The sequence below is a fragment of the Podarcis erhardii genome (genome assembly GCF_964252035.2).
Source record: "Podarcis erhardii genome assembly, chromosome: 17".
In the NCBI taxonomy this organism is placed as follows: Eukaryota; Metazoa; Chordata; class Lepidosauria; order Squamata; family Lacertidae; genus Podarcis; species Podarcis erhardii.
In genome coordinates this window covers 26,676,181-26,689,254 of record NC_138515.1, presented here as the reverse complement: position 1 = coordinate 26,689,254, position 13,074 = coordinate 26,676,181, and the positions used below count along the sequence as shown (strand labels likewise).

Here is a 13,074-nt window from a genome sequence, read left to right as displayed (position 1 = left end):
CCAATGCACCCAGTGTCTCCTCATGTTTCACATGTGCATATTCATTAGATTTCACTCATTTGGAGATTTCTCTTTAAAGAGACTTGGCTGTCTGTTTCTCAGTTACCAGCAATTCTCCTCTTTCTTCTTATAGCCATAGATAAATTTGCAGTGCAAACCCATACTTGCCTGTTCAGCAGTAAATCTGATTTGAGTTCAGCGAGGCTTGCTCTCAGATTAAGTAGACAGAGGGCTGCAGTCAACTGATTTTAATGTGTGAAATTGTGCAGAGGATTGCTGCCAAATCTAAAGATAGGTGCTACCATCTGTTACTGGGCCAAACATCATCTGTTTAATTTCTGCATGTCAATCAGCTGTTTAAGGTGCCAGAGTGAAGCTGGTAGAACAAAATATCCTTTATTTAATAAAATTTACATACCACTTATCGTAAGAAAACATCTAAGCAGTGTACAAAAATATAATATAAAATATTGAAATTATTGATAAAAACAGATAGTTAAAAACATTTAAAAGATGATTAAAATCAACAGTAAATCCCTTGGATATCAATGGAATTTGCTTCCACATCTGGAAGTGGATTCACCCACACCCTGTAACCTGGGAGAATAGTCTCAGTTTGCCTTTGGATTGGGTCGGCCCTATGTCTGTCCATTCTGGGACTCAGTTTCAGATGACTAAATACAGCAACACGCTCATCTTTACCCATTTGCCATTCCATTTCCAGGTTTCCATACTCTCCTGTCCCTTGGCCTGTCATCTGTTTTTGACACCCAGTAGCGTACATAATATGTTGGACAATAAACACAGTTGTTAAACAGATTGTCCTGTTTTCAAGTTTCTTAAAGTTATACTGTTTGCAATGTTGAGGAAAAGACTTGGTCAACAGATCACTTCCATCAATTGGTATTTACAGAGAGATTTTCTGTGATCACATTATTTCAGAAATTCTTTCATTACAGCATTCCTAGGTAATCAGCTAGTATGTTTCTTAAAAGGGCAGGAAGCAATTGCATTTCTCTGTAACGTTGTTCAATTGTACACAATTAATGTTTATGATTTTACATATTTACAAATTCACTGTTCTGCACATAATATGCAGTTTGTTCCACAATAAAGAAATATGGATTGATTGAGTGCTATTTTCAGAAGCTGAATTCTTTATTAATCTCAGTTTGCTAACTCTCAGACTCAAAGCTTTTAAACAGGTTTTGGAAATCATTAAGATGTGGTTCGTAGTTTTGATCCCAGATTTGCCCTCTCAGGTTATTTGGTTTCAGATGTGGTTATTAAAAAAAAAAAAAGGAGCAGCAATCATTACACCAACCAGTCCAGCCTTCTTCAAAGCCAGCTTCCAAGCAGTCTACACTGTAAGTCCAATAACATTCTGGAAACGTCAGAAAACACAAGTTCGTTTTTTATATACTGTATATTTGTATTTCCCATGAGAAATTCAGACCTGTATGTGCACATTTCTCAGGAGAGTTCTTAAAAAGCGAGTACAGCAGCTAACATCTTGAACACAGGCCATGTTTCTCATATCGTAAGGATTGCAACAGGACGACCACCAAAGAAAGTCTGACAAATATATGTCCACGGTGCACCGTTCTCATAGCCTGGAGGGCTGAAATTCTTCTTCAAGGACCTCCTCCACAGTCGCGTTCTCATAAGCAGGAGGGGGCGTGAGGGGCTCCGGACGTTCTATCCGCTCTTCAACACCTTTGAGTTCATGGGTATCTGAGACAAATCGCTGCAGTTTTGGCGGCATGAGCAACCTGAGGCGGAACCGGGACTGTAGATCTGCCTCCGAGGCACGCCGTGTGCCTGGTGCCACTGAAACACTGAACGCTTCGACCACAGTTTCTCCGTGGGCAGGAGGCTCAATGACCACGCTGTACGGAGGGGGCTCCACGGGGGTTGCCCCTGGGCTGGAGGTGATGGTCCAGATGGTTGGTCCCGATAAGTAGCCAGTAGTCACCACCTCCTCATATGCCGGTGCCTCATAGGCCTCATTGTCTATGCTGGTAAAAGAGAGGGGAAGTAGTTAAAAACACAAATCATTATAATAGCTCCATACTTTCCACAAAGGAGGATTCTCTGTCCTCTCAACAAACAATAATATCTACCATATTCAAGCAATGGGATCATCAAGTGCATTCTGGCCCCCACAATCACAGGCCTCACCTGTTTTAAAACACTATGATACCAGATGTGTGTGGTATAAATAATAAAATTAGTATTATTATTAAACAGTGAGGGCTTCCCCCAAAAGAATTCTGGGAACTGTAGCTTGCCAAGAGAGCTGAGAGTTGTTAGGGGACTCCTACCCATTTCACTGGAGCTATAGTTCCAAAACTTTGCTGCAGAGAAGGAGTGACTATTAAACCTACTGTAGAATTTGATAGACTTTTAGGGTGCTTCCAGATAGAATCCCACCCCCCCAAATAACAAATCCTTTCACTCTTGCCCCTGGCTTTCTTGAGGTTGGTTCAGATGCAATGCCAACTCATGGTTTTCATTGCTTTTAACAACCAGCCACAAGCAGTTTTGTTAATATAATCCTGCAGTCCTCCACTGGGAATATTTCATATAATGCATTATGTGATTCACTGACCCAAGAGGAGGTGGTAACTGGTAGCTCAGGGGAGTTTTTAAGACTTTAGGCCTAAGTCAATGGAGAATATATCAATTACAAGCTATTTGCCATTACAGTTTAGAATCTCGAGCCATTGTAGCTAAACAGCTGAGAGCTGAGAGCCTTCATGATCAGCTTTGTAAGCTTCCCAGAATTATTGGTTGGCCACTTGGAGTGTTGGTTCTGACTTTTAAAGCCCTAAACCCCCATTGTTCAGCCCAGACACAGAGGTCCAGCTCCAAGGATCTTCTGCCGTTTACCTCACAGCGAGTAGTGAGGTTACAGGGAACCAGGCAGAGGGCCTTCTCAGCAGTGGCACCCTCCCTGTGGAATGTCCTCCCATCAGATGTCAAGGATATAAAGAACTACACAACTTTTAGAAGACATCTGAAGGCAGCCCTGTATCAGGAAGTTTTTAATGTTTGACGTTTTATTGTGTTTTTATATTTTGCTGGAAGCTGCCCAGAGTGGCTGGGGAAACCCAGCCAGATGGGTTGGGTATAAACGATATTATCATCAGCATGCAGGACAAACAGATCCATGGACTTATCTGGCCATGCTCTTTTCATGATCTACCACAGGCTTCTTCAACCTTGGCCCTACAACTCCCATGATCCCTAGCTAGCAGGACCAGTGGTTAGGGAAGATGGGAATTGTAGTCTCAAAACATCTGGAGGGCCGAGGGTGAGGAAGCCTGATCTACCACAACCTGCTCTTTGTATAGACCACCTCTAAAGGGTCAGCATATGCAAACGAGAGGAAAGTATGACGCAGCTGCTTACCCAGCCCGACTTTGTCTCCGCGAGCCTGGATTATTTTCTTCCGCTGGATTGTGTTGCTTCAGGTAGAACTCCACTGCCAAACTAATGAGGTAGCCAAGCAAACACAGACCCCCCACTGCAATGAAGAAAAATCCAACAGGGTTGATGTCAGTGGAGAGGGCCAGCATGGTTATTCCAATGAGAAGCGTGGCGGTGAACAGCACCATTAACGTTTGACGGAGGCTCTTCCAGTGTGACGCGGATAACATGGCAGAGGGAATGGTAAGAGTGGCAGTCAACGGCAGAAAGCTGGGCAGCGGCAAGAATGGGCATCTGTCAAAGAGATGAAAGGCAGTGATGCTGATGAAGAGACACGGGCACATGCGACTCAAGCACACGGCAAGCAAGGGTCTCAAATGACATGCCATGTGCAAGCCAAGTACCTGATGACATGAGTGCAAATATATACAGGCAATCATTCCAATGAAGTAACCACTTAGAGCTATTGAAGCGCTAGCCCTCATCCAGGATAAATATACAACATAATGAAGGATTAGGGCAGGGGTAGGGAACCTTTGGCCTGGGGCTCAAATGTGGCCCTCTGTATCTGGCCCCTGGGACTCTCCAAGCTATACCCTCCCACCCCAAGCCATACCAATCCTCCTCGCCTGCTTTTGCCTACTGGGACTGTGAGATAATTCCTCTTGCTGGATGGATGGAGAAATGTGTGTGGGCCTCTGGTTGTGGAAACAGCAGCCTTTTTCATGGCTGGAATGTGGTCTCTGTTGCTCCACCTGCCACTAGTATGTGGCTTCCGCCCTTGTGCTGAAAGACATCCCTCATTCCTGGAATAAGGAGGATGAGCGGAGAGCTTGCTCTTCCTTAGACTTCGCTCTTGTGCAACTGTGGAGAAGCTTTGGCTTGCCAGATGATGCCAAACTCCAACTACCATAATCCTTGGCCATTGGCCATACTTGCTAGGGCTGATGGGAGTTGTAGTTTAGCAACATCTGAAGGGCCAAAGGTTCCCCCCCGCCGCCCCTCCTGCCCTAGGGGATTCTCAAAGGAAGAGATAGATAGATGATTGATAGATAGATAGATAGATAGATAGATAGATAGATAGATAGAGATAGATAGATAGAGATAGATAGATAGATGATAGATGATAGATAGATAGATAGATAGATAGATAGATAGATAGATAGATAAGAGAGAGAGAGAGATAAGATGAAAAATGTTAGGTCACAGTCAAGTGAAAATAGATACCTTTGAATAAAATTGTTCTGTTACTTTAAGGGGCTACATGAGTGCTCCTGCGGATATCTAGATAAGCAAATATATTCTAATATATAATTTTAAAGCTAAAAACTGGTCCAAAATTGCTGCGAACACTAGGAATTGGAAGTGCCATCTTGTACACTGGTCTTCAACTGGTGGGTTGGCAACCCAGTCCAGGTCATGGCCTAATCCAGGGGTAGGCAACCTAAGGGCCACAAGTGGCCCACGGGGGTCGTTTAACTGGCCCACAAGCCGCCCCTGAACAAAGCTGCGAGTCCCCCTGCGCTGCGCTAAACTGGTGCAGCGCGGTGCGGGGACACGCTTCCACAGAGGTGGAAATCACATCTGCACAGACACAGACGCCGGAAACCGTGGGCAGGCGCGCTCATGTGCATGCTCATGCGCGCACACAATCCGGCCCACGGAGGGATCTCCGCTGAACTGAACCAGCCCAGGTGAGGTAAACCTTGCCAACCCCTGGCCTAATCTAAGGTGGGTTGCAAAAACAGCACTACCACCACACAAATAGATTGTTGGGTTTTTTAAAGCATTTTATTAGCCCCTGCATGCATGATTGAGTTAAAAGTGTTCTGATAAGGCTGAAAACTACTGATCCCAGCAGATATCCTTGATAGTCATGCTAAGATGCAGACAAAAGACCAAATACAGCACAGGTTGCACTTCAGAGAACTAATTCCAGCTTTCCTTGTGGAACCTGAAGTGCAACAAAGGCACGCTAAACTGACCCTAGGCAGACACAAGAAATAAGCAATGGGCAACAATAGCATTTCAACATAGCTTTTTGCGCCTCTCAAAAGGTATAATATCACACATAGCCACGAGGACATACCCAATATGCAATATGCATCGCACAAAAGGAATGTGCTGCCAGGACAAATTCCAAGGGAGTCAAGCAGCTACACAGAAAAACATAGGGTGGTATTCAACTAAGCTTTACTTGGAGTAGACTCGTTGAAATTAATGGACCTATCTCAGTATGTTCATTAATTTCAATGGCTCTTAGTTGAATGCCACCCACACATTCAGAACAAATCCCACACAATGATCACATTGTGTGAGACTTCCCAACATCATTTGTCCCTCTTTTCTATCCATCCATCCAAAATAGATAATGGCTATTTCTCAATGGCTGGGGAAGCTCTTTCTTCACAGCCTGGAATCTCTCTGCTCCTTTGAAAAGCAGCACCTTTGGGCTAGTGGGATGGGCAAGTTTGAAAGCCAATGCAGGCAGAGCCAGGTAGAAAGCTGACACAGCTGTGGGTTGACTAAAGATGAAATCACAGTGGGGTGCAGTTTTCGCTCTGGGAATCTGGCACAAGATCATTGGTTCTGCTGCGCACTGCAGGAATCCCCTTGCTTCCCATATGTTCTGTCTGTACATTTAAATTGTAAATAAAAAACATGAAGACGACGTTGTAAGTCTCCTATGCTGCTTTACCCAAGAGAAATGAAACCGGGAGACCCTAGGGGGTCAGTGAATGGGCTTCAGGGGGTCTGTGAACCAGGCAATAAACAAGGTAAACAGGTGAAAAAAATTCCAGTGCAGTAAATAATAATCATAGAGGGACGCGGGTGGCGCTGTGGGTTAAACCGCAGAGCTTAGGGCTTGCTGATCAGAAGGTCGGCGGTTCGAATCCCCGCAACGGGGTGAGCTCCCGTTGTTCGGTCCCGGCTCCTGCCAACCTAGCAGTTCAAAAGCACGTCAAAGTGCAAGTAGATAAATATGTACCACTCCAGTGGGAAGGTAAACGGCATTTCCGTGCGCTGCTCTGGTTCGCCAGATGCGGCTTAGTCATACTGGCCACATGACCCGGCTGTACGCCGGCTCCCTTGGCCAATAAAGCGAGATGAGCGCCGCAACCCCAGAGTCAGTCACGACTGGACCTAATGGTCAGGGGTCCCTTTACCTTTTAAATAATAAACATAATAGTTTACTTATACCCACTGCTGATAAAAAAGCAGAGAGGCTCACCCAGTGTGAATTAACTGCATCCTTTGCTCCCCTGGTGAAATAAAGGGCTCTCTAACTTTGGCTTCACTTGCATGTTCACAGCACAGTCATGTTGTACCCTTTGATGTCTGACAACAACACAAGCCCTTTTAAACAGCTGCTTTTGTGCAAGCATGCATGGTCATCATGAGGCAGGCTGTGCCACTCATGGCCATTGCTCCTTTCAGGCTACAGGGAAATCCCAGATGGAGGAAGTTCTGCTATTGGCCTCTGCTTTGCACTAATAATAGTTTTCTTACTGGACTCTCGGTTCCCATGCCTTAAAAAAAAACACCAAAGTTCTGTGTGTGCCTGAGCCTAGCAGCAGCGCAGGAAAATTCCACTCTGCAGAGTCAGAAGGTGCTTGCAAAAACCCAAACAAAGGACAGAGGAAGAAAAGGAAGTGAATAAGAAAAAGGAAGAAAGGGTGGGGAGGGGTGGCAGGAGTTGTCTGAAAAAATTATCTGTCTCTCAGCTGCAGTACCCTTTCCTGGTATCACACCTTCACGAACCAGTGTAATAATAATAATAATAATAATAATAATAATAATAATAATAATTTATTTATACCCTGCCCATCTGGCTGGGTTTCCCCAGCCACTCTGGGCGGCTTCCAACAGAATATTAAAATACAACAACCTATTAAACATTAAAAGCTTCCCAAAACAGGGCTGCCTTCAGATGTCTTCTAAAAGTCTGGTACAGTGGTACCTCAGGTAAGTACTTAATTCGTTCCGGAGGTCCGTACTTAACCTGAAACTGTTCTTAACCTGAAGCACCACTTTAGCTAATGGGGCCTCCTGCTGCTGCCGCGCCGCCAGAGCACGATTTCTGTTCTCATCCTGAAGCAAAGATCTTAACCCGAAGCACTATTTCTGGGTTAGCGGAGTCTGTAACCTGAAGCGTATGTAACCTGAGGTACTACTGTAGTTGTTTTTCTTTTTGACATCTGGTGGGAGGGCGTTCCACAGGATGGATGCCATTTACTAGATACATTTATCTAGCATATGCATATATATATATATATATCACACACATGCGTTCCAACAACACACTTCCATAGACAATAAACAGGGATACAACCCTAGATTCTGAAGGATGGAGGGGAGATAGAATCATAGAATTGCAGAGTTGGAAGGTATCCCGGGGGAGGGTCACCTTGTCCAACCCCCTGTAATGCCGTCCCAGGGTAGGCTCAAACCACCAACAGCCAGAAACATTGACCCCCTATGTACATACAGATGGAAATTCCGGAGATTTTTACTATAGTCAATCATCTGATTGAACAGACAAGCAGCTCACATGCTCAGTAGGATTAACAGCTATAGTTTTGTTTTTTAAAAAACACACACAAAAAAAACCACTTTCAGAGTGTCTCTGTGTATCTTCCAATTGCGTTTAGGCTATCCAAGATGGCTGAGAAATGGTCATGTAAGCATCATACATGGTATGAAACAAACACTTGAGCAAAAGAAAGCCCAAGCGAATCCAAGCATACCTATAATTAACATAATTATGATAATTGATGTGGTGTAGTGGTTAGCTTCCAACGAAGACCAGGAAGGGAGATGTGAGTTCTGAACTCTTCTCAGGCATGAAAGTCATCAGGTTACCTTAGACCAGTCACCATCGCTCAGCCTAAACTATTGTGAAGATAAAATGGGGAGGGGAGGTTGCTAAACACTACATTCCTTAAAGAAGGTAAAGGTAAAAGGACCCCTGACCGTTACGTCCAGTCACGGATGACTCTAGGCTCATCTCGCTTTTCTGGCCGAGGGAGCCAGCGTACAGCTTCCGGGTCATGTGGCCAGCATGACTAAGCCGCTACTGGCAAACCAGAGCAGTGCAGGGAAACGCCATTTACCTTCCCGCCAGAGCGGTACCTATTTACCTACTTGCACTTTGACGTGCTTTTGAACTGCTAGGTGGGCAGGAGCAGGGACCGAGCAACGGGAGCTCACCCCGTCGCTGGGATTTGAACCACCGACCTTCTGATCGGCAAGCCCTAAGCTCTGTGGTTTAGACCACAGTGCCACCCGTGTGCCTTAAAGAAAGGCACATTAAATTGTAAATATGTATATATTATAAATGAATCTATTTACACATAGAGAGCCAAATCTTCACTAATTAAAAATATAGCTCATCTTTACTCTTAAATCACGGAAAACTGTTTTAAATCTTATTCAAAACTTAACACCAATTTCTTGATTAACCTTTAAGATACATTGCATTTATGATTCATGGTTATTGCTGCAATGTAACGATGAAACATGCATATATTATCAATGACAGCTCACAGGCTCATGCTTTGAGGTGCCGCTAAATCTGTATATTAAAAAAAAAGCTTAAGAAGTATTGTAATAATGATGACGGAAGAAAAAAGTGGCAACAGTAGTTTGGAAATGCTGACTCAACTTTACAGGAGTAGTTAGTTTAGTGGGTTTGTGCTTTTTCCCTCCCTATCTACCAATCAAGCTTGTTCATAATTCAGGCTGCAGACCTAAACAGGCTTAGTAGAGAGTAAACCACACTGAGCACAGCTTACTCCCGAGTAAATATGTGATTGCAATGTCTGAGCACCAGCTGACCTCTTGCACAGGACAGAAGGAACTACACTCAGGTCATTGAAAGCTTTGTAAAAGGATTCTGCTGCTAAACAGAAACACACATGTGACCGATGCGCTCAGTATTTTTCATTTTACTTTGTCGCATGCATGTACGCACCTCGGCTACTTTCGCAAGCAACAGTCACACAAGTCTCTGACAGCAGCAGCCCCTCACCAGCCCTGGTCACTCACCAAACTTGGATGCTCTGCTCCAGCCTCAGCCATGAGGTCTTCTCTCCTGTGGTCATCCCCAGGAAACTGACTGCAAGCTCCTTTGCCAGGGCTCCCAGCAAGAGAAGAAACGCCAGCAGCTTCCCGCCTTCACCCTTTAAGGGCACATCCAAACACCCAAGAAGGAAGTTGCGAGTGTAGACAGAGAGCTACCCCTCCTTAGTAAGCAGATTTCACGATCTTTCACCCCAAATAGTATTGTTTCCTTTATCCACCTGAGAATGTTATTCTTTCCTCTTTTGCCCTCCCAGCTGGGCCTCTTTAAAAGAGCAGGAAGGCAGCTGAGGAAATGGGTGGCGTATTGCAAAGAGTGAGTAAGGGGTGTGTGTCAATCTGCGTCTCCAGCTTCTTTTTCTTACTGGGGCGAAGATCTCTCTCTCTCTCTCTTTTATCTTGTAGAAAGCCTTCAGTGACACCTCCCTCGACAGGGTGGGGCATTAGGCCCATCCCTAAATCACATGGCATGTACATAACTATTTATGAGCTCTGTAAAGATATAAACTATGTGTTCTTCCTACTACTCAGGTTGCCTGGCAGGTACCGGTTTTAGTTTACACCCTTGACTTCTGTGCTATATGGACAAAGAGGGAATGGATCTGCCGCCAGGTCAGTAACCTTCCCAGACGACAGACGAGGCAGAGTGTCTCTGTGTGATTTAAGGAAAACACCTGGGGATTAGGAGCACAGAATAAAAGCGGCGAAAGTTCTTGTGAAATTACAGCTGTGTTGTTGAAATCTTGACGACTGGGTGAAGGATCACTGAAATATTACCCCAACCCAGGATCTAAACTTGCGAAAAGAACTGTGCATTAGGGAAGTGATTCAGCACTGTAGATCAGTGGCTTTGAAACTTTCTGGCTTCTTACTGGCCAGCAAACAAGCGTTTTCTCTTCTCAGAACTGAGCTACACGGCACATGCTCAATTCTTGAACTTGGAGTTCCCTGGAACAGTTTGAAAACTATTATCTGAAATAATCAACCTTTCCTGGCCTGGATAGGGCTCATGGGAATTGTATTTCAAAACATCTGAAGGCACCAGGTTGGGGAAGGCCGGTGTAGATTATGATGTTTTGACCCAGCTAATGGGAAAGCCCCACATTCCCTGCCTGGTACTATATCTGCACATCAGGAACACTATGAGATGAGTACCAGGAAAAAGCCAGACACTCTTCCTTGTGGAGCAGTCATGCACACATTTCCATGAAGCCGTGCACACTTCACAGCCTGCTAACCTGCTCCTTGCTAGCAGAAGAGCACTACAGTCTGGAGCAGGGGTTTCTCAAACCACAGGGCCCACTTGAGAAAGTTGAAAATTATGGAGGCCCATCAGTCACAAGTTGATGATGCAATGGAAGAACCAGTCACCAAACGGCAGCTGACTCAAGAGTGGAGTTGGGCATAATCAGCTGGCAACTGGCTGACATAATTTTCGATTTAAATCTAATCCCTATTTCGAAATTGTTTCTGTTTTTCTCAATCCCTCAGTCCTTCCTGTTATCTCTCGGCCCACTGATGAGCTGACTGCCTCAGGTGGCAGAGTCCACAGGGGCAGCAGATCCCAATGTAGATCTTTTATTTCTCCCTTGTTCCTGATTTAGATATTCACTTACCCCTTCATTCCTGGTGGGGGAGGCACCATTTGGTGGTTTGCTTCAGGCGTCAAAACATCACATGGCCACAATACTATGCATGCAAAGGTATTGCTATTGCTGTGGAAAGTCCAAACAATAGCAAGTCCTGAGGGATAGCTCCTTCGGTAGAGAATGAGACTTAATCTCAGGTTTATGAGCCCCACATTGGTGTGAAGATTCCTGCATTGAGGGGTTGGATTAGATTACTTTTGCGGTCCCTTCCAATTCTACAATTCTGATTCAAGGTGGCTTATCTAATATTTGAAGAGATGCTGTGCCACTGAGGTTCACCTCAATGTTTTCCTTTGGGATAACTTCAGTGGCAATTCTGTCTGGATGTATCCTGTCTCAAAGGCACCAAATGGATTTGTGTGCAACCTGATGTTACATTAACAGGACAAGTGAGCCTATTGTTCTCCAGAAACACATTTTGGGTGGAAAGCATGGACACGAAAGGAAAACTTACCCAACAGAATGTGGGAATGATAGACAGCCATTATGTGTTCTTAGCTTAAAGCAGATGTACACCCGGAGGGAACACCTCCAAAAAGAGACAAATCTAATGGTGATTTTATTAAAAACTCTTCAAATGATACACACAACAGGGAAAATGAGATCATACTGTATTCGCTCCTAGGACAAAAAGTTCAGCTGAGGAGTTCTTTTTAGCTATCATGGCTGTGCACCATTTCCTGACAAGTGTGGATCACAAGCGCAACTGAATGAAAACCGAATGCCACCCAGGTAAAAGAAGAGACAAGGCCATTCATATGCCAGTTGAGGCTCTGTATGTGGGTGACCAAAGCTAATATTTTTATGGTTTTTCATCATGGGAATGTGTTGAAAACACTCCCAGGAATGACTGCCCACTTTACAATTCATATTCACTATATGACACATGAAGGGAGAGACAAGAGGGACTGAGCCTCTTGGGCTTGCTGATCAGAAGGTCGGTGGTTCGAATCCCCGTGACGGGGTGAGCTCCTGTTGCTGTGTCCTAGCTCCTGCCAACCTAGCTGTTCAGAAGTATACCAGTGCAAGTAGTGGGAAGGTAAACAGCGTTTCTATGCACTCTGGTTTCCATCACGGTGTCCCGTTGCACCAGAAGCGATTTAGTCATGCTGGCCACATGACCCGGAAAGCTGTCTGTGGACAAACGCCGGCTCCCTCGGCCTGAAAGCAAGATGAACGCTGCAACCCCACCATTACCTTTGACTGGACTTAACCGTCCAGGGGTCCTTTACCTTTACCTTTATGACACAAGGAATAGAGTTGTCTTAGTGTCATAAGTAAGGATGTTAGCTGGGGAGCCCATGGTTCAACTCTGACTTTAGCCAAGAACTCACTAGAACTGTGAGGCTTGGGAAAGACTGTTTTTCGTCTCAGCCCCCCTTTCCTTCCTTGTGGGGATAATAATTCTGGCTTATCTTGAAGGGTTGTTGACCATGTATATAAAGCAGACCTAAACCACACTGTATCAATGATAAATATTATTATACCAGGGCTACTGTCTTGTAATACAAGTTGGCTGCATCAGCTTTTAAAAACATAAAAAATATACAAGTGTGCCGTATCTGTGAAGTAAGTCAGCTGCACACTGCTCTGCCTCTAAACAGCCCCTAACTTTCCCTCTCTTTCCAGTCACCCATTAATTCTCCAGATCACCACTTTCCTAGGCTGCCATTGATTTGCCTTATCTTATCATTTGGGTATCCTGAGGCATTTACCTGGCTCTCAATGGGAGGGTCCTTGGCCCAGCCCATAAATTCCATTACGTTTTTAGTCAGTGACCAATTTCAAGGCTGCTGTTTCCGTTCTTAAGAAACAGTCGCAACATGCAGGAATGCCTGCATTTGTTCTTTCTGCCCCAGGCATTTGTACACACTGCGACTTGTTTACTCCAGAGCCAGGGCACTACCAACAC

The 13,074-nt window shown here is 44.8% G+C and overlaps 1 protein-coding gene across 2 annotated transcripts; it reads right to left on the bottom strand.

Moving 5' to 3' along the window:
* Positions 1–377: 377 nt before the first annotated feature.
* On the bottom strand, positions 378–10,244 carry TMEM139 (transmembrane protein 139). Of its 2 annotated transcripts, none has more exons than XM_081845618.1 (3): positions 9,481–10,244; positions 3,415–3,726; positions 378–2,018 (listed from the first exon to the last, which is right to left on the bottom strand). In XM_081845618.1, the coding sequence occupies exons 2-3, from the start codon at positions 3,660–3,662 to the stop codon at positions 1,607–1,609; spliced, it is 660 nt and encodes a 219-aa protein (XP_081701744.1). In that variant the 5' UTR covers positions 3,663–3,726; positions 9,481–10,244; the 3' UTR covers positions 378–1,606. The 2 variants fall into 2 exon arrangements, with proteins under 2 accessions (XP_081701744.1, XP_081701743.1); XM_081845617.1 differs by lacking the exon at positions 9,481–10,244 and adding an exon at positions 6,665–6,914.
* Between the last annotated feature and the right edge of the window lie 2,830 nt (positions 10,245–13,074).